Genomic DNA, 22,555 nt, shown 5'->3' with positions numbered 1-22,555 from the left:
GCAATAATCACCAGTAATCTGGAGATTGACAAAGAGGTTCCTTGCTAGTTTTGTTGATCTGTTGATCTTGAGCTTTTGACATATGACCTTTACCTGGTACGGGTGCCAGGATTGCTCCTGGAGAATGTGAGGCCAGGGTGGCATAGGCCATAAATACTGCATGGGGACTAAGTGTCTCTACAGTATCTTGCAGACTGTTTAAAGAAAGGAAGCTGAAGCCAGTGCACATATGCTGACATTGCACATTTTGGGACTCTGTCTTTTGTATGAAAAAACATAAAAACCCATTTGAGATGTTTTTATCCTACTAGGTTCCCAGAAATCTCTCAGTGGGTAAGAATGCTTGTCTAAAAACTGAGACCAAGCTGATGCTTTCAAAGACATTTTGAATTGGATCCTGCATTCCTGCACATCCTTTTCAGGGAGAAAAGCCAACACTGACACGTCAGGTACAGCAGCCTCAAAAATCTGGCCTACTTGTCAAAACATCGGCCATAAGGAAGAGCCAGAAGGGACAATTACTCTCTAGTTCATGGATTCAAGCTCAACAATTCAGAGCTTCTCCAACCCCAAGGCAGATCACTGACACAACCAGGAACAATCTTCCTGAGTGATGAAGCAGCCACAACGATCACAGAACACGGGTGCCAACCTGGAAGCTCTTGAGGTGCCAGAAAGGTTTAACCCAGTCTTCTGCCAGCAGCAGCAATGTAGGCTGCAGGCAACAGACCCTACAGCTCTGTCCAACAGCTCACTGCTTTCTCTCACCCTTTAGAAAATATGAGCACTTTCAAATATTTTCTGCCTCCTTCTGAAATATCAAATTGTGCTGTGGTTCTCAGCAACTTCCCACCCCTGCTCAACCTCCCCCCAAACCCTTTATTTCTTCTTCTTGGCAGGTTAGCCAAGAGCTCGTGTGTTTAGGCCTTTTGCTGTCCAGCTAGGAAGACTGAGTTACTGGTAAAGTGCATCACACTTTAGTCAGGGAATTTTGACAGTATTCAAATACCCTAGGAGAGCAATTAGATACTGTGAAAAGCAGCATTAAGCAAATTAAAAAAAAAAAAAAAAAAGAAGGGGGGGGAATTAGACTAAAGTTTTACTACTGTAAACACTGACAATCTCATGGGTATGTGAAAGCAAGACTTGTTTTTAAGTTACCATTTCAATCCTCAAAGCAGTTTAACCACTCTGTTTTAACAAAAGGAAAAATTACTTTTAGGAATACTGACATAGCAAAAGGCCATTACTCATCACCATGCTAAAAGGTCATCTATTACTGATAACCATGAGACATAATACCCAAAGCTGCAAGTCTACTACTCTACATCTACTAATGCTCATCCCATTAGTAAGATACCTACTGTACTAAATCTTTTTTAATAACTGCTCTTAAATCCACATAAGCAGCTGAATCTCCATTAAATAGAATGTTTGAGAACAAAGGTGAATACAAAAAGACTAAAATTTTGATATGAAAATTACATAAAATGTATGTTAGTAAGACACTAATGTTAATATGGATGATTTTATTTTCATAGTCATTTCTGAACATTTTGTATATAATTCCCAGTATTCCCAGGCTTTTTTTTTTTTTAAACAAGAAATAGAATCAATATGAAAGCTGTGGATCTTGAAGGGGAAAAAATTATAAACACCAAATATTAAGACTTAACTAACCTTACTTTAATGTGCTCTAGTCACTGGGGAGAAGGGGAAGGGAGAAAGGGATCTGATTTTCATATGCTAGGGAGAGGGGAGAGAAAAAGAGAAGAACAAGAAAAAATAAAGTATTATTGTTACCCGTCTCGACACTGTAGCGTTAGATCTTTCTTTCAGTTGAGGATCTGTGGGTAGACTTGTCCAGATGATGTAAGGAGTATCATACTTAGCTCTAAGTCTGGGACATCTTTTGAAGATAAAGTCGATAAGGAAAAACTTGATTCCAGCATAGAGACCTGAAAAAAAGGTCAGTTTAGCAAAGGATGTTCTGACTGGTGTTAAGAACCGGATGGTTTTTATCACTTTTTAACAAGCTCACGAACAAACCAAATTCTGTAAGTATCACAGTGCCAACCCATTCTTTTTGCTTTAATATTTTGATTTTTCTTACAAGGAAGGCAGGAAATTATTTTCCTTTCCTTCCCCTACTCAGGTACTCTTCCTCCCCTCACAGGACTTTTCATTAATTCTGTAGTTTACTAGACAAAAGAAAATTAAAATAACTCAAATATAAGTTCGTAACTATCAGCAGCTTTCCGAATCACAATATACTTCTGAAATAAAAATATATTCCAGAGGATTCAATTTTGCAGTTCCCTGCATAAATTTAAATGACCACAGAGGGCTCTCACGCGTTATATTAAACTCCCTCTTCCAGCTGAGCATGTCCTCTTATCTCATATATTTTCATTTCTCAGCTATGTTAGAAAATAAGGGGCCAAAATACTCTCTCAAGACTGTAAGGAATATAATTGAGATTTCATTCTAAGAATTAGAAGAATATTTTCCTCACACACATAATTAACCACTACACCAAGTAAACCTACATATATGTTTAAGTTAACACAGAAATTTGAAGTTCAACAGCACTAAAATTAATACTCATGCGACCTCCTTGTATCTTCAGTGAAAAGAAATGAGAGCTCTTGGCTCACAGGACACAGCCTCATACTTTAGAGAAGATGGTCTCGTATCTTAGAGAACTGGTATCTCTACCAATTGGTATCTATACCAATTCTCAGGCAAAAACTCAAATATCTGCCAAGTTACCCCTAGCACTGTATTCATCCTATCCTCTAAGAGTAATCACATTAGTCCCTCCACTTTCCCTATCATATTCACATCTTCTATGCTGTCCCACAGATTTCATTTGGAAGGAAGTGTGACCCAAAATCCTCAAAAGAGGAGACTTTTTGGCAGCCTTGTAACTGACAGTCTGAAGGCTAATGGCTCATCAAAAGCTAACCCACCTCAAGGAGCAAATGCATTATCCTGTCCTTTTCTATTGCAGTACATATTCAGAGATGATTTAAACTCCATGTGACAGACAATGCCAAGAACAATGATGATACTTTAAAACGCTGCATTATTTATTAATGCAGTTTTCTTTCTTAAACTCCAAAATTTCCACTCCAAAGAGCATGCCACACTGTAAAGCATTAAATGTAGACTGTCAATTATTTATTGTGTTTACCCATTGCAAGACCAATAATCCTGTAGGGCAAAAAGCAGGATGCAATAAAAGCTGCCCATAAAGTAATGTAGAGCTTCTGTGTTATTTCTGGCTGGACCCACATGAACAAGCTGAAAACAAAAAAAACAGAGTTTTATTACCAGCTTGCCAGGATTTTTCAAGTTTTTCAAATTTTGAGGAAAAATGACTCAAGTCAGATAACTTACTTTTTAATTTTTTCCAGTATGTCTGCCATCTTGCCAAAAAGGTTCTGCATAAGAAGTGAGAGAATTAAATCCAAGTTCTGGCGATTTTTTTTTTTTTTTGTCCACATGATAGAAGACAAAAACACTTCTATATGGTAACTCCATTATCTCATGCATTCCACAACTGAATAAATACAGAATTGAATAGCAATATTCAAATGACTTCCATCCAGCTTTACATTTTGTTCTGTAACTTATCATTGTTTATTAGAAGTAAAGGAAGAATTTACCCGACAGCACTGTTAGAATAGGAAAGTTTTGTTGTTGTTATTGAGAAAATTTTGTATTACATTATCAGAGCTTATAAGAGCTTCTGACAGTAGGTAGCAAAATGGGAAGTTTGTTCAAACATTTTGAACACTAAAATTTCAGGAAGTTTTCATGATTACTGAGTCCAAATGTGGGACTATCAGCATCTTTTGAAACACATCATTGACAGATTTTTTAAAAATGCCCTTGAAGTACATAATTCTCCCAATCGTTTATGTAGTAGGCATTGCTTAACATTAACAAGGTTATCCAGTATCTTTCTTGCTATCCCAACACCTGTAAGTTTTCTTTCCCCAAGAAGACTCAGAAGATGCTTATAAGAAGTAATGACACTTCCTGCTGCTGAGAAAGGAACTAGCAAATGGATCCTGGCGCTACCAATCAGGTGCTGAAAACCTTTGGGTATTTTATTGAGACTTTTAAGTGAAGATAAGAACGTATGAAAACTACTGTTTGTACTGTTGCACAACAAGATACTCTCAGAATTAATCTCCCTGGTTTTCAGGAAGCAGTAAGAGAAAGCAGTACAGTACCTGTGCTTTCTGAGCCACATCTAGAACAAGCTGAAACTTTTCTGACACTGTCAGGTCCTCTTTTGGAGGTTCCTTGAAACAAAAACAAAAAAAAAAAAAAGAAAAAGAAAAAGGAAAAGGAAAAAAAAAAAAGGACAACTAATTAGTCTGCAGTTCAGATGAAATGGATATTTTATAAAATTCCTACTGTCAACTCGAACCTTCAACATTCTTGGCAATAACAGTCTCCCTTTAAGCAGTCTCTGTACTTACCAAGTTCTTGCCCTGTTTTAGATCTACGGTGTGTGTCTTTCATTCTTGGTTATGTTATTAATGCTTTTCCTCCATGGCTTATGCATGCATGATAATATGAAACTGTGAAAGACTTCAAAAAGTCTTTCGAGCAACACAGCTAATGGTGTTCAGTCTAAGACAGCACACTTAAACCGACCTATTTCTGGTTTAACACAGAACTGTCCTTCAGTTAATGTTTTTACATCAGGAACTTTTTCAAATATTATTGGTCTTTTAGGAGTAACAAAATTAACCAGGAAAAAAAATCTCATTAAGCCTTAGGAAAAGGTTTGAAATTCAAAGAATTCTATCCATATTAATTATTAGAAGGAAAAAAAAAAAAAAACCAGGCAAGAGAACATCAAAGTTAGGATAATATGGCAATTCAATTAGGAAGGAACCTTCAGAGGTCATTTAGTCCAACTTTTCCTAAAAGCAGAGCATATAAGTAATAATTTCCAAATGTTACAAAGACAACTGAATAATTTCAAAAAGTTATAAAGAAACAGATCAGGCTTTTTGAAAGTGATTCCACAGGATCTCACTTTTCCTAAATCAGCATGAAAGGATTTAAATTTGAATTGTGAATGAGAAAGTGCAACTTCTAATGCAAGCATACAGGTCAAGCTCATGGAAGACCTACCATGGGTTCAGAAACTTCAGGCACAATGCTCCACTGTATTCTCCAGCCCCTAAAAGTTAGGGAAACAGTTAAAGAGATGCTATTTTTATTCCGCTTGCCAACACTGATTATTTTTAACAGAAGTAGTTTTCTACTTAAAAAATAGAGCAACAAACAACTTAAGAACTACATTACTTAAGAACAAAGCAAGCAACTTAAATATTTTAAGTTATTTAAAAGTGACGTTAGTTATAAAGATACTGATAAAGAATGAAGTATCAGTCAGTGAGTGTCAATTAATAAATCGGAACATAATACACACTAGTGTGCTTTTTTTCCCCCCCCTTAATTTAAGGCAAAATGCTGTAAGCCTACAACAGCATTTAAAATATCCTTTCAGTACAAGAAAAATATCTCTTAAAAAGGTATCTTCATGAGGACTGCATACACAGATGAGATATTTCAGATACAGATGTGCTAAGAGTCCCAAGAACTAAACTGCAATTTCAGGCCTAGGTGAAAATTTTCTCTAGGAAAAAGCAGTAAGTCTTAATATGTAAAGTGCCATATTTCAACTAGTTCAAGTACTGCAGGAAAAATGCTTTTATTTATTTTAGAATTTTTAAATTTGTCTGAGAACTTGCAGTACTATTTATGATGACCCAAGTCTGTAGAAATGAGGGGCAGCAGTCAGCGGGGTTAGCAGTACCTCCTTAGAGCAGGCAAAAATTACAGAGATCAAGAAGTATAACAAAGGTTACTGGAGTTTGAAGTTTGTCTCATTAAACCTTTTATTTTAACTCACAACGTTAGAGAAGGTACTGGTTTACGATTCAACACCAAAAATCACTAAAGAGCTTTCAAACACAGCATTACAAAAAAATAATCTAGTATTTAGGTAAATACCTGGCTATGAGGTAATTTAGGGACAACCTCAAAATTGCTAAAAATAAGAACATAGGAATGGCCCAGCCATGCCATACAGCATTCATGTAAATCTGCAGATTAAGAAGAAAAAAAAAAGAAAAGGAAGATTAAGCACTGTATAAAACTGTATAAAGCACAGCAGCTTCCTGCCTGTGCAGCTCAGAACACGACTCTGACCACAAATGCTGATGAATGTGAGCAACTCACAACTGATTCACAACAAAGTCCCTGCATTCATCATGGAAAGTCAAAATTATAAGACTGAACCAAATCTCAAAGAAATGACACTTAAATAACCTTCAGATGTATGAGAGACTGAATTTTTCCAGCACTGCAACTGACGTGATGTAGAAACAAAAATTAAACATTAAAGGCTGAATCTGCTCTACGACCATAATGCAGCCCAGCTTGACTTAGGGCTACCAAAGCAATCGTGTAGGAGACGAATAAGAGTTCCAGCACTCAGTCACTTACAGGAGCAACAGGATTAACTCTCCCTGTATTACTTCAGGTCAATTAAATCCCTAATTCTTTACCAAGCTTAACAAGATTGAGAAGGCTGCAGGAAAACAGATTTACTTTGCTCAGCAACTAGTAGACACAAAGTGATTCAGAAGGTACTTGTCCCTTCCTGAACTTGTGCAAACGTAGAGCCTAGAGCTGTTCTGTTCCAAGACATGAGGTGTTTTAGTCATAACCATAAAATGAAACAGGGCTCCGGCTCCAAGATTTCCAAAGTTATTGAACAAACACCTCAAGATGCTCTTTCAGCTTTTATCTGGAAAATGCTTTTGTTGAAAGGTGAGAGGAAAATAACTGGACTAGGAACAGACACAAGAGAAGCACCAAAGGAATTGCTAGGGGAAGGCTCCTCCTTCCCACTCCCTAAACGGAGCAGTGCAAAGCAGCATTCAGGAAGGCTGCGCTGGGATCACGAAATGAACATGATCCCACGTGTCGTGTCATCTCCACACAACGGGGCACGTTGACAAAGTTAGGCATAGCTACTGTTTAATAATTAATAACTTTGACATGAAAATATTTCATATATACCATGAAAAAAATAATTTAGATCATTTAATAATTCAAAGGAAAACAAAGCAAAGCCCAGCTAAATACTTCCATCACTTTGCAGCATGGAAACTTTCCCCCACAACCCCACAGCACTATTTTAATTTATCTCAAAGACATGATTTTTACCCATTATACCCGTTATATTTCACTCAAATTGAGGCGTTTAGTCTCTTATCAATGAAAGTGATCCTAATAATGAAACAAATACCAATAGTAAAAGATAGCTTCCTATCACATGCAGCCTCTCTTAGGATTTCAGCCCTAGACAATAAGATTTTGCAGAGGCTGAAGTAACCATTAAATTACAACTCTGGGAGACAGGAAGCAAGAAACATGGGGACAGTGCCCAGATTCTTACAAACTGTATTACTGATGCAAAACTATAACACAAAATAAACCCAGAATTACACAATTGAAATAGTTGTGAAATATGAATGATGTGTCAACTGTCCAGTATTTTGAGTTATATGAAATTACACTATTTGACCTAAATTGTAACTTAACCTATACTCAGAACTTTTTAATGTATTTAGTGAAATTCATTGAAATTACCATATCTTACTACTCCTCAAGGAAGAAGGTCACTTACAATAAAGGCAATAGCAGAAGTGTAGATAGAGTACCAGTCTGATAAGGCAGAAAGATTCTTCACAAAATTAGTAACAGGTTTGGCACCTCTCTCTAAATGAAGTGGAGAAAAAGAAAAAACAAACAAACAAAACACAATTGTTAGGATTAATAAACTATAGTTAAATGACAAACAACCAAATTAGAATTTAACAGGAATATTCAAAACATGTAAATACAAAAAAAGATTACCCAATTTAAGAAACAAACAAAACTTCAAAAGACAAATCAATGCAACTAAGCAACCAGGAAAGCAATATGTTTCCAAATACTAAGCATTATTCAAGACAAAGGTTATCTCACATGGGTGTGAGCAGCAGGAAATCAAGAATAGTACTATCTTTACCAGGAGAGTGTAGATTCTGTCAGAAATCTGCTCTGAGCTCTATACCAGCAACTCACATTACCCCCAAAACTCAGCGTACGTCAGACTCACAGAATGGTTGAGGTTGGAAGGGACCTCTAGGGGTCATCTAGTCCAACCCCTCTGCACACGCAGGGTCACCTAGAGCACGTGGCACAGGGTGGCATCCAGGCGGGTTTGGAAGATCTCCAGAGAAGGAGACTCCACAACCTCCCTGGGCAGCCTGTTCCAATGCTCTGTCACCCTCACAGGAAAGAAGTTCTTCCTCATATGGAGATTAAACTTCCTATGTTTCAACTTCATCCTAGTATAGGAGGTGGCAGATGAGCCTGAGGCAGCTCCAAGCCACCAAGGGACAAGCTACCACTGCTTGAATGGGCTGGCTGCAACCCAGGCTGGGCACCTCCTGGCCACGTTTCTGCAGCAGCCCATGCACTGCCAGCACGTGTCTGCTGCCCTCCCCTCCCCGAGCAGGAGACGGGGGACCTCAGCACCTGCAGAAGTCCCTGCAGCCTCTGCAGCCCTTTGCTCTTCCCGTCCCCATGCAGGGGGGACTGTCACCCTCCGACACGCACAGGGCCAGCAACAGCAAGAGGACTGCTCTTTTTCAGCCCTCTCAAGGCTTGTCCTTTACCCTTCCTATTCCTGAATGTTCTTTTACCAGTTACGCAAACAATTTTGGGAACACAAGGAACAGGAAAAGGCTGCTGCAAGGAGACCTTTGCCTTCTTTGCTGGAAAACACTGATTTTTTTGCCTTCTCAGCTGAGAAGGCTCGTCTTGCATGGAGGCCAAAAAGTAACCCCCTGCTTGACAGCACAGTTGAGAGCTCTGGAGGTCAGCACGCCGCCCTGGCAGGTTCAGCTTGCAGTTCAGCTCTCCTTGACGCATTCCCAACAGGACATGAACAGTCAGGACCAGATTTCCTGGAGTGGCACCAGCACAACTGAAGCAGCAGCCAAAGCCGGTAGCAAGCCTCTACCACTGCTCCTGCCTGTAAGTTGTTTTGCATCCCAAATGTTAATTCAGGATTTCAGAAGCACTTTTGTTTATGAAATTGCAGAAGTATTTCAAAACACTGTATTTTCACATGCAGCAATCATCCCCACGGGGTCACTAAGAACTATTTTTATTTCCAGAATATAAAACATTGCTAAATACTTACTTAATCTTCTCATATTTTCAGTCAATCTGTAAATAGAAAAAGAAATGAAGATATGGATGGAAGCAACTTGTTAAACAGATAAGCAGTGAGTTGTATTAAAATACAGCTGTGCACATTGGTATCAGAGATACAACTGTAAATTAAACTTTTGCACACAAAGCTTTATTGCGAAATGTGTGTCTGGTAACTGCTACAGTCGACTTGCATCAGAACAAAAATGGAAAAATAAGAGCTCTCCTGTCCAACCAAGACTTTGTTTTCCGTCTTCAAGGGGTACATGACTTAACTCCCAAAATATTATTCTACCCCATACAGCAGATAAATTTCAAATTTCGTGTCTCAGCCAAGGCATTTGCAGTTGAAAAATGGTACCAAAACTTTGTTTCATTACATTTTATGTAAATACTTGCTCGAACTATGCAAAGGTTGTAAAGAACTTTGTAAAGAAGCCAACAATTGTTTACAGCTGCAGTAGAGCTTTACCTTCTAGCACTAAGTGGTTCTTCTGTTTCCACTGTATTTTCCTCTGGCTGAAATCTGAAGTCCTCAACATACTCCCCAAATTTGTCATAAAACCACTTCTGGACTCTTGAACACACTGTGTGACTACGCTTATCTATAAAAAACAAAACACTATATATTAGGGCAATATCAGAAGACATCTTCATACAAGGCCTGCATCTGCTCCCATATGATGGTTTTTTGTAGTGTAGCATTCTTTGTACAGGATTTCTTGTCATTCACCAACACTTTTCATGGGAATCCACTACCCTGTTTAGTTTTCTTACCATTTTGTGGCAACATCAATGGATATATGGTCAAAAAAATAATATATGTATCTATCAAGACAGTTCAGTAAAGATAGGGGGAATTTTATTTCACTGGAAATCAGGCAAGTTTCCTGACCATTCAAATCAGCCCCCTCATTCAGCAGTGATTCCCTGCCAGGTAGAGTCTCTTGGGCAGCTCGATCTCTCAGCTATTGCACAGAGACCACCAGAGACCCAAACTTGTACATCTCTGCTGATCAGTCTTAATGTCTTAGGAATTGCGACACCTAATTCAGAAAGTCCGAATTTTTGAATATCTATTTTGTAAGATAGAGGAATTTTTCGGTCACTTATAGAAGGAGAACAAGTCAAACTTGCAAAATCTATTTCTGCTTGCTTCAACTTGATTTCTGCTTCCAGGAGAAGCTTTGCTGTAAGTACAATACCTGGAAGCATCTTAATACACAAATTACTTAAACATATTTTAACAAATGAGAATTTCTAGCAACATGGTAAAAATATTTTCTGGTCAAGAGGTTCCTGTAAACATCAGACTGACCTAAATCTCAGCACTTTTATTGTGCTGAAGGGTAATTTAGAAGAAAAGAAAACATAAACCAAGACATTCCTGCAGAGAAAGCCAGAAAACACCTTAGAGCCAGAGTGACAAGAATGGGAGGCTGCAGCTTGAGCACGATTCTGCATGACACATTTTTACAACTGGCGGTGCACAGTGAAGTATTAGCAGGGCGAGGAAGCGAGTGCACGTGTGTTCTGTTTTCTTAAAGTGGGGCAAGACAAATTAGACTCTCTATGCTACCTTCCATATAGGGAATATATATTCATATACTGCCTGGAACGTCTTATATGGCAAAGTATAAATGCTTTCTGTGAGTTCTCTATATCCACTTCAAGATAAATCTCAGTGGAAAATGTAGTATACGATGAGGCCCTTAAGTTTCAGGCAGTGCAGCTGAAAGCTAAGAAAATACCTCTTCCTTTATTTCTGACTCAAAAAATGACTTCTTAGAAGCAATAAGCAGCTGTCTTTGATAAGCAGAAACAGGGAAGAGTTATGTCAACAAGACAGTGCTACAAAGAGGAAACACAACTACACCAGGCCTCAGTTTAGTACAGAACTAGGTGAGATTAAGACATGTTTAAGGAGGGCTATGAAAGACTGATCTGCCAGCTACACCTGCTCTAACCAGCCTTCTAAGCAGGTAAGGCAAAGCTTGCATTTGAAAATAAGAGACAGGAAGTCAAAGTTTCCCATATGACAATACTGGAGCTAATACAAAGGATAACATTTTGAACACACATCACATACACACACACGAGTAAACCATAGTTCACATAATAGAAACTACTGACATTATGGCAGTACAGGAGGAACAACTCTTCTATTTCAACTAATCTTCAGTTTTAAAAGTCTGACTGGTTACCCTCAATCAATAGTTGGGGAGGAAATGCTTAAGTGCACCAAAAGATTGAGAATCTGCCTGCTCTCTTAGCTCTTTCCAATATCATTATTTTATTCAATTAATCCTAAGCAGCAGCTTGAGAAATGAGGGAGGCAGGGTAGATGTGCAAAAAAGGGAACACATTTATTTCTTCTGAAATAATTTATCTTTTCCTTTAGAAAAAGCAAGTGTTACAATTAATGACAGCAAAGAGCTTTTGCAGCTGGGAACAAGATCAAGTATCTTCCTTATATATCAGAGCTGTTTTCTAGGCAGTCAAGGATCAGCTATGCATACTAGAATTAAAGTTACGTAACAGCTTTCATTACATTTCTGAGGGTCTTATAGAGCAATGTAAATTCCTTAATCAGGTGTGCACAGTCATCTACAAAACATAAATGCACAATCATATACGGACAGACTGCACAACTGGTCCTTTTTTCTTTTGACCAAGATTACCTGTTCCATTGGCTTGTGGCTGTGGCTTTGCAGGTTGCTGAGTTGCAGGCACCTCTTCTGCTCTAGAAAGAGGAGGGAAACAATGTGAAATGCTGCTGATAAAAATCCATATGCGCCTGATGTAAAGAAAGGGAAGAACTTGGCTTCCATGGCTGAGCTAACACACGCATGACAACAGAAAATGAAGCTTGTGCTTTATGGCAAGAATCAAAATATTCATTGTACTTAGAAACTAGGGAAATGCAATATGCTGAAAGGAGAGGAACATTCTAGTCAATTCCAGTCACCAATAATTCATTTTCATCTTACAACTATTGAATATTTTAATACGTTACTTGCTGCATTATTAATGTCTTCGTATTGTGTATTCACTGCAATGCCCTCCAGGATGGCTCTCCCGAGCCTCGACTTTCCCCACAGGAATAAATGAGCAGGGATCCCATACTGCAACCTGACAGTCACTATTCTAGAGCAAAAGCAATTTAATGCATCAACCCACAGTGCTACCACTGTTACTACATTGAAGCACCAGTCAAAGCTTCACTAGTGGAAGAGCAAAGGTCAAGAATTATTTAAAATAATACACTGTAATGTCTTGAAATGCATAGATATCAACTCGACCTGAAAGGAGTTTTTTTTTTTTCTAAATTTAAGTAAGAGCCTGAAAAACTGAGACAACACACTTTATAACTATAGGGCAAGGAGCAAGCACTAATGGTCTCATCTTTCACTGCAAGTCAAGAACAATATTCTCATTCATTAAAAGTGAATGGATTTTGGAAAACATATGCAACTTTTTGCCATCCTGCAACGTGCAGTTTCTAAAATTATACTTGACTACCCATAGCCTCCAATAGCTGAAGTGTTCTGAGCACACGTTAGGCTTTAATTCAAAAGTCTATAGCCATCCATCCTACAGAAAAAAAAAATCTATTGGAAAAGCAGCTTTGATAGCACCATCTGCAACAAGCCCTGTTTGACATGGAGCAATATGATTGAAAGGAAGCAAGAATGCTTGAAGCAAAAACTGCATCAGGCACATACAGCTTCATTACCACTCACTTATCAGACAACACGGGTCCTTTTAAACGTCCCTTCATCTTTCACTCCTCCCGAAGGGAACCAAGAGGTACACAGGCCAGCAAAAGGAGAGCGAGAAGAGGGATGCCATAAGCACAGGATGGATTATAGCAGTAGAACAGCTACAAATTCCTCTTCTGCTGCTGCTCATCCAAACGCACACAAAGGAAACATCTTGCCGAGTTGTCTGTATACGGAATAGATCTAAAGCCAATCAGAAATGCAAGTACAGTAGCCTCCAGACTGATCTAAAACACAGCCCTACAAACAGCCAAAGGGAACACAGACCCTCGTGGAACGGGAGCCTGGAAAGATCAGGGAGCCGAGAGACACGGAACAGTTTCAGTTCAACATCTACAAATCAACACCAAAACGAATGCTGCAAAGTTGAGGGCTACTTCACAAACCTCCCTTGCCCAAAACCCACTTAGCTGGACTATTAAGTAGAGCAGCGGGTAAGAGTTCACAGATTTTATCACATTCTTGGTCCTTGAATACACTCAGTTCTAGGCTGGAAAACAGCAGATCTAATTCCCTCTCTTTCCTTTTAGGCACTCACTGTATCTCATGAACTTTCCACATTCTTGGCCCTTTCTAAGAGGAATATTTAGAAATAACTTAGTGATTTCTAAATTCTGACTGGCCTCTGCCAGTGTGGAACAGCTGAATTCCACAAGTTTTGCTTTCAAAAGCTGCTGCTTTCACACCTCTTCAAGACTTCTCTGCACCACTTCTGTATTTGTAACCAATTCCACCAAAAAGCCACCTGAAATTCCAACACTTTTTTTTTTTTTTTGTCTTGTTTAGCTCAACTTTAACTTTGGTTTCTTTTTTGGATAACGAAAGTCTTCTCTTGAAACAGCTCTGAATTTCAGCCTGACCAAAATGCATCAGTAGTGCAGGGCAGTTTGGCTTCCACTTTTTCCGTCTCCGTTTTTGGCACTGCCTTTCTTACCATCTGCCTGTTACTCTTCCCCAGGGGAGAGCCTGACCTTTCTGAATCATCAGGTTAATGACAGCTCATTACTGCACCTGTGAAGTAGGTTATAATTAACCGCTTCAGCCAGACTTGGTCCAGGAAGCTCAGTGTCACTGGGCAGGCTTGCGCACCCCCTGCGAAGCCTGAGCCTAAAAGTAGATCATGTTGAACCAGCCAGCACAACAAGAGAGTAGGAATCACTTTCTTCACCAGTTCCTGAGCTATTCTTCAAGGCAGAGACCAGCTAGAAAGCCAGGAGAAATAAAAACAACCAGCAGTAAGTGCCTCCACGACCACCCCAAGAGGGCATCCCTTCCATTTAAGCCTCCTAACAGCCCTGCTAAAGCTAGCAAGCTGTGTTCATTCCACTGGGATCACACTTTCCCCCCAGAAAAAGGGGGCACCTGATATATCAATAGGCTTAGATTAGGTCATGTTTATAATATCGACAACCAAAAGCACATGCTGATGAAAACAAGCAAGAGGCAGCTAGAGCAAGCAGAGAAGACAAATAAATGAGAATATGCTTCTGAGAATATGACAGTGGTTCAACACGAGATCCAGTCTCCAGGTCCTGACAGTGTTCAGATCCCACTCTGCTCTGGCCCTGAAGCCCTTCAGGGGCAGCCCCTCATGCACAAGAGCAAGTTGAGCAATGTCAGTGCTCATACATATATGTGCATTTTTATGTGTGAGTATATGCATGCATATAAACAAAAATGGCATTGTTTATTGGCATAAATCACTGCCATTGTTTATATTTGTATGTATATCTATATCTACACATATATACAAGCCCACACTTAAGCCAGGGAAGCATGAATGTTGGAGCTACTCATGAGCAGTTGATGCGTAACATTCAAAAATGATGAGCACACATTGAAAAAGCTTCCATTCCATGCCGACCAGTGGAAATATCCTGAAGAGTTGTTTTTATAGCTGCAACTACGACACAAAAGTTAACGAAGTCTTGACACTGAACCGTGGGCTATTAATCTTGTCTTCACCAACTGTTTGGGTTTGGTGCAGCTTTGGCCTTGCATACCATTGCGAGAGCAGAACAGCACATGAATCAAAACAGTGTCTAAGAATTCAGGTCAAAGACCTGAATCACTGCAAACAATTCCCGTAGTTCTTAGCCTCCTCTTAGCCACATTAACAGTTATTTCTTCAGACTTACTCAGAGTGCAGAGCTCACAAGCAACCCATCATTTCTGACAGCTTTTGGGGAAGCTGGGCATAGCTCTTCTATTACTTGTTGCTGCTCACAGACCCATGTACACATATGCACTTCCAGGGGAAGCACCTTCCAACCTCCCAAATGTGAAACTAAGCATAAAGGAATTGCTTTTGCAGCCTAGCTTAAAGGCAACTCACTCTGGTACACACAGGAGCAGTCACAAAGCAGTTAAAATGTTTTCATGTTTTCAATGTCCCTCTCATTAAAATATACCACAGCTTCAGAAGTCCCTGTCGTTGCCTGGACAGAGGCTTTATACATGCTGATGCTTTATACAACTTGTAGCTTCCAAAACAAAAGGACTCAGAAGAAGTGTCAAGAACCTAGCGTTGTTAGACCTACACATTAATGTGTTAAAAAAATATTAAAAAGAAACTCTTGACAGCAGCTGCCTTACAAGCAGCCTATCACCAAAGCCACTAAGTTAGCAATGAAGAGATGGATAAAGGTGAACGCGCTGGGTATGTGAGCGGTCGGGTACGGCAGCAGCCCCTGAGCAGCACGGGAGGCAGCCGAGGGTCTGGGATCCGGCTCCCAGCTTCCTACAACCTGTGCAGAGAGTCCAGGCTGACAGGGATCCTGCCAGGCAGGAACACTTCCAGTTAAGGAATCTCTTGGCCACATCCAAAACGTTGCTCACGTGGGAGACTGCCACCCAACACCCAAAGGCCAGGACGAGTCAGGGAAGACTGAAAGAAGGAAAGAAGTTCCTAAAGAAGGAACAGTGACTTTTGCAGAAACATCATCTATCTTAAAGAAATGTTCTAAGAGCATTTGTACAAGGCACAAGTTGTTAGTAGGTGTCATTGCAATCGTTACTTCTTTCTTTTTTTCTTACTGTGTGATGGAGCTAGCTTACAATTTGTAAAATAAGGCAGCAACAGCCCACAATTTACACTAAACAATCCCTGCTCACACAGATTATTCGGAATCATGTGTTCGTTGTTCCACCACAACGACATCATAAGCTTCAGCTGCTGCACCGGACGCCAAGTTGTCCCAAAGTGCCTCCATGGAAAATCTTTAGCTAAAGCCACTAGTTTTCAAATACTCAGACATTTAGACAGACTTCAGGAATGAGCACCATAAACAGAACAGCCTTCTTCCACTCTTCCCTCCTCCTTGTAAAAAAAATAAAAAATAAAAAATAAAAATAAAAATGTTCTTCACTTAAATGCAAAGTTCTTCACTGCCATGTTCTTCACTTAAATGCAAAGCAACAACAAAAAGAATCTTTGTTTTCTTCTTGCTGAACAGTTTGCAGCATATATCTCTACAGTGGCATACTGATCTGCTTCACAACTGTGTTTCAACACTGCAATTGTTGTAACAGAAATAACGTCTCCCTTCTTACCCCACAATAGAAACTGCCTCTCATTAGTAGTTTACAAGCATGTTTACATGCACAGCTTCTTAAAGATCATCATTAGCTCAGAAGCAAGGCATATTTTTTATATTAAATTTTACCTATTAAGTATAAGATTGTGCCTGCAGTGCTAACAGAAGAATTAAAACATCTACAGCAAAGCACAAACAGTTAAAAAGCCGTGAAAAGAGTTTCACATAACGGAGCGCAAGTTAAAAAGAAGCCTAAAGTCTTTTGGCATTTTTATGCTTCTTTTGAGTAAAAACAGAACAGTTGAAAGCCTGTTGCTTACCTATACTTGCCTTTCCCCAAAAGTCTGGAATATAAGCATATATATAGAATATAATTTAGGCAGAAAGAGACTTGCATAAAGGAGATAATATAGTGCAGAATTCCAGCTACTGTAATTCTTAAGATCCAAATGGGAATACGGCAGTGAGCTGGACAGGTCATGCTACCTTAATTTAGCAGTGGCATGCCTTCTAAAAGCTGGTTATGGTTGCTCACAATCTAGCCAGACTCAGCTGTTGACACTTGGAAAGGAAAAGATTAAAGGAGAGCTAGAAGAACAACTGCAGATTGAACAAAGAACTTCAAACTCTTTTCTCAATACAACACAAGTATTGACAAGTAGCAACAGGTCATATGAGACCCTGGGCCATCTTCATGGCTCCGTGTAAAGAACAACCCAAACAGGACAGGAGAATGGAACTTGCTTCTGGAGGAAGATTATTTCCCATCTCTTCCCTGGACTTTCCACAATGATGGGATCATTCTCCCCTTCTTGCAGATAACCTGGAACCTGGGCACGCTCTTTCTTAGCAGAAAGCCTAAAAGCCTCAACCCAAGTTACCAGCACGATGGCAAGCAGCACAGGCCACAGGACACAACCTTTATTGTGTTCAAATACAAGTATGTGGAATTTACACCTTAAGGCAGCAAGTCAGCGACAAGAAGGCATCCTGCAGTATCGGTTATCTCCAGCAACAGTGGAAAACAAGACCCATGGCTTCATACTAGACAACACCTTTACTCTCCTCACTCAGAGGAGAAGACCCTGCCAGAGTAGAGATCCCCATAGTGAGCTTCCAAAAACGATGACCATGACACTGTAGCTGTCAAAGTCATAGGACTTGAGCACTTAACAGGAAAGAGGCTTCCTGGTCTGCTTTAAAGCACTCTGAAGATTCCTGTTGATAATTCATGAAAAGCAGGTGGCATCACATAAGCAAGCTTGTGCCAGTGAGTTTTGGCTCTCAGCACCAAAGAAGAAATCTCATCTTTTCAAGTCAACTTAGGTACACAGGCCACTATCCTGGAGGAAATTCCATGAGACAGCTTCCTCCCCACAATGAATGTCTTGGAGGGCCTGCACGGAATTAATGATTTTGGAGAAAAACTGGCAGAAAGCATCAGCCAGAAAGTCTCACAGAGCTTGGAACTGAGAGTAAGAGGGCACAACTAATCCACATCTGCTACATAAAACCTAGGTGGACTCACACTATGAATATCCTGCAAACTGTCTCTTCATCTTCAGGCACAACAGGCAGAGAAGGGCAACTTAAGTAATGAGTGGGATAAGGTCTCTTAAGGAAAGGCAACACTGGACTTGGGTAATATGATGCCTTTGTAGCTTCCAGTGGTTAACAGCACCAGCACGCTCAAAAGAGCATTAAACAAATTCCTGGACAGCAATGCTATAAACAGAAAATAGCTTCTATTCCCACTGCTCGAGACAGACAAGGTAGGAAAGAGTCCTCAAAGCTGAAGGGGCATTTGGGGACGTATCTATCTACTTGCCATTGCAGGGGCAAGGAAATTTCAGTTACTTTTACACACTCAGGATTGTGCTGTGATGCTGGGAGATGTCCTTGCTGCTAGTACAGGATGGGACAACAACAAGGGCTGAGTAGGCTGGTGCTGATGTAGTTTTTTGAAGAGATAAGGCACATACATGCAGTAGCATGGCAAGGACTCTGGCTTTCAGCCACACGTAGCACATGCTGATAGCTCCACGTAGATGTGCTCCCAGAGGGAGGTCATCAGAGAAGGTGAGGTGAGGAACGTACTAATTAGACAGTTCTCAGGACAACCATGTGGTAAGGAAGGTCAAGTAATTTGGGTGTAGAAGCAAGATGTGCTTTTATAAGAAAGCACCGACAGCTTTTCACTCTATGAGCTACTAACTTTTTTCTTTTAAGGGAGACCAAGCTAGAAACAGATATTTTTACCATAACTCATCAGTCAAAGAGAAAGAGCTATTAAGATTTCAGCTGTACAGCAAAGATATTTCTCTTACCTTGCTTTGAGTACTTCATTAACTTTTTGTTCTAGTTCTAATCTTCTCTGCCGTTCTTTTTCTAGCTCTTGCCTTAATGTTTCAGCATTTGTTTCTTCTCTCAGCTTCCTGAGCTCTTCCTCTGTTAATTAATGAAGAAAGATTTAGTTACCCTGAAGTAAGAAAATTAAAATCTAATTATGACAGATTAGGCTTTTTTTTTTTTTTTTTAGTCTGTGGTACAATCAGAAAAACAAATAATCAAAGACTGGAAAAAGACTTTATGAAACACACACAGGTGAACCAGGTACAAAATACTTGAAACTTATTAAAACAATTTTTTAAAAGCTTTAAAATTATTAAAACAATAAAAAACCCACCACCTTTAAGATTCTTTACAGGTGCACCACACCAAGAATAAAACCTTGGTATAAGCTATTTTTATTCAAATACAATTTGATATACCTTTCTTTCCAGAAGATATACCTCTAATCAGCAGTAAACGTTGCCTCTATCACTAAATCCAGTAGTTGTTAAAATACAACACACACACACTGCAAAAATACAAACACACACCAGTTCTCTTCACCTTAACTATATGAGTAGAAAAAAAAATCCATACAAATAACTGCACAACATTCTCTACCACCATATAACTCTATATCCGTTAACCTCTAGCCCTGTAATTTTTACATAAATCAGCCAAGTCCAGTACAAAGTTGTAGACCTGGGTATTGTAGAGCTTTAGGAAATCATGAGACAAGGAATTAAGCTCAGATTTCTACCCTTTCTTAAGGTTAGTCTGCTCTGCTGACTTCCATGAAATAACTATCTGTGTTATAAAGGTAATTATTTCCTGGAAGTGATATATATGTATATGCCCACACACGCACATTCCCCCCTCATAACTCATTAATGAGAAGTGGTATAAATGATGCATATATTTATTCGTGGCTAAACTAACTTTGATTTTATTGAGATTGCCAATGTCCTTCATCACAACTTCCTTCACTGTAGAGTTACAGAAATTAGAGAGATTTTCCCTGTCTTCATTTTTTTTGATTATTTTTATAAACACAAAAGTTTTTCTACTATGTGTTCTGTGGGCCTTCTGTTGGTCTTCATAAAAAGTAGTAGAACAGCAATAGAGCATAGAGCAAATCAGAACAGAAAACACTTGCTAATTCTACTATTCCACAGATAAAGAGGCCCAGGCTTTGTGTTTCGTAACATTCCCATATGACGTTCTATCCTCTAGCAAGTTCTTCGGTTTCTCTTCATCGTGTAAAGCTATGGTAACCAAATAATTTTGATACTAGGATCTTTCTCACTTCACCCAGTATGCATCTTCAGAAAGTCAGAAGCGGTAAAGCAATCATTTAGAATAACTGGGACACTCTCTCTTCCCCCTTTGCAGGACATTCCTGGGTAGTATCCCCGTTCATTTTATACTCCGTGTAAATTACATTGTGGTAGATTACCCATTTTCCTTGAACACTAAAAGATTTAAAACGCAGCGAATAAACACATGAACTAGAGAACATTACCACCTGATGGTGAGGCCACAGGCTGAATTCCACCAAACCAACAAGTCAGTGTTCCTAACTCATCGCCGATGCTTTGTTAACAATCCCTGAAGTAAGACTTGGATCACAGAATACAAGTTATTCTTGTTAGAACACCTAAAATGGTAATTTATTTTGAAGGCTATGATATGTTATGATATGGTAGGAAAGGAAACTTACTCTGTTGCAGGAGGTTTTTTTCTCCTGCAAATAAATAAGACAATGACACAGAGGCAACATCTTATCTATACATGGAGCTGCTCCTAATTATATCTCCACAAGGAATTTTTGCATCAACACAAAAATTGTGCTCATGACTAGTTTACCCTACTTTCAAGGGCTCATCTTGTTCCACTACAAGAACATGTACACAGTTGAGAGGAAACATCTGTTGCACTTCAAATACACTGGAACTTGCGAAACATCATGAAAATATCACAAAAAAAAAAATCCTACCCTACCAAAGTTAGATAGGAATGTTATCTTCTTGGGACCATTAAAAGGGAAAACAATCCTCATTAACTTTTTTTTTTCTTTTTTAAGAGGAAGTGACTATGCGTTATGTATACATAAGGAAACCAAATGCACTGTAAATCAACCTCGGTGCCCTTGGGAGTCTACTTAGACCTGCCAGGCTTCCTTAATTCCAGTTGCTCTGATTGCAGCACATCACATTCTATTAAAAACAAAACAAAACCACAAAAATTCAACCTTCAAAGACAGTTAAGTGCCAGAGATACAGAATTTCTTCATGGAAATTTAGAGTGCACAACAAATGAAGCAGACCTCCTGCTTAAACAAAACAAAAATTCCCCAGCATCTGATCATGTCAAAGACTGTCAAGAGCTTCACACTGCAGCATTCCCTAACTTTCAAATATATGATTTTGGAATTTAAATCTACCCCTGTACAACAGCTCTGGCACCTCCTACTCCTTTTAGAGCAGTGCTTGTTGCTATTTTGACAGCAGTGTGGGTCTGGCACGGTAAAACCTTCATGTTTAGTTGGTATTTGCACAAAGTATGCTCAGCAACAGAAACTACAGATGAATTTCCTTGCTCCGTCCTCTCATATAATCTATAATTTGGCTAAAATGAACAAGTCCTTCATGAAAACGACATTGGTCCAGACCTAAGGATTCCCCTTGCAAAGTGTTCAAAATTGGCAACAAACAGCAGAGGTCACAAAGCCTCAGGAAGAGTTGATGGGGACATTTCACCATGAAGGTCTTAGTGCAGTATCTATCTATTGAGTTTTAGTGACATGTATCCTGCTGGACGGCAAGAGGGGAGCTCCTGGGATTTGATCCTAGATGGTCTTGATTCAAGTGAGACTGACAAGCACCAGAGAAAAGAAGGTACGAGAGGCTGGGAAGGTATGACAGCAAGCTGAATTTCTGCATGTGTGGTAAAGCAGATGTTCCTCTTAATACAGGGATGGGAGGTGGATTATGGAGCCTCCTACTAGCTCATTTACAGAACAGCTTTCCTTGGTAGGTCTACAAGTATGCTGCCAAATCCCCTACCAGGGCAGAATAACCAAAAAAAAAAAAAAAAAAGATTTTTTTGGAACACAGCTAGAATAGAGACTGCAAACTACTATTTGTAGTTACCAGAGCAGTTCAGTGTTAAATCTAAGGAGACCAAGTTAAAAACTAACCATACCAAAAGTGTACATACATCCTCTCATATTTTCCTGGGGAAACACCACTACTTAACACGACAGAAATAGCTCTCCCGTGCTAATTATGGCAAATCTCCCTATAGCCCTCTGAACAAGACTGCAGCTCAAGCACACTCCCTAATTGGCACTAAACACATTAAAGCCCAACCACAAACTGTCAAACTGGATCCTGTCCACAGCCCTGATGGAGCCAAATATTGGAGGTTTTCTCCAGCAACAAGCAGATGATTTGACCCTTGCCAGACTCCTGTTAAGTTTGGTCCAAGCACACCAGCTACTCAACATTACTGACAAAGTGTCAATACATGTATTTTGTCATCACAGATACTGAAGAACTTTTATTCTTTCTTCTAAACACCAGGAGCAAATGGCAGTGC

General features: G+C 39.4%; 1 protein-coding gene across 2 annotated transcripts in view; it reads right to left on the bottom strand.

Moving 5' to 3' along the window:
- GRAMD4 (GRAM domain containing 4) overlaps positions 1-22,555 on the bottom strand; it is a 63,817-nt gene that overhangs the window by 5,731 nt on the left and 35,531 nt on the right. For both annotated transcript variants that reach the window (XM_088533239.1, XM_088533240.1), the window contains 11 exons: positions 18,952-19,072; positions 11,988-12,049; positions 9,779-9,911; positions 9,296-9,321; positions 7,730-7,821; positions 6,046-6,137; positions 5,161-5,209; positions 4,245-4,316; positions 3,403-3,446; positions 3,197-3,306; positions 1,804-1,958 (listed from right to left, as the gene is read on the bottom strand). In XM_088533239.1, the coding sequence (XP_088389365.1) occupies positions 1,804-1,958; positions 3,197-3,306; positions 3,403-3,446; positions 4,245-4,316; positions 5,161-5,209; positions 6,046-6,137; positions 7,730-7,821; positions 9,296-9,321; positions 9,779-9,911; positions 11,988-12,049; positions 18,952-19,072 (956 nt within the window). The remainder of the gene's footprint in view (positions 1-1,803; positions 1,959-3,196; positions 3,307-3,402; positions 3,447-4,244; positions 4,317-5,160; positions 5,210-6,045; positions 6,138-7,729; positions 7,822-9,295; positions 9,322-9,778; positions 9,912-11,987; positions 12,050-18,951; positions 19,073-22,555) is intronic.

This window comes from Tinamus guttatus, unplaced genomic scaffold (assembly GCF_059628265.1).
Source record: "Tinamus guttatus ecotype Peru unplaced genomic scaffold, ASM5962826v1 Tinamus_guttatus_pri_ptg000489l, whole genome shotgun sequence".
NCBI classification, from domain to species: Eukaryota; Metazoa; Chordata; class Aves; order Tinamiformes; family Tinamidae; genus Tinamus; species Tinamus guttatus.
The sequence above is the reverse complement of the archived record's forward strand: the minus strand, read 5'-3'. Positions and strand labels throughout refer to the sequence as shown.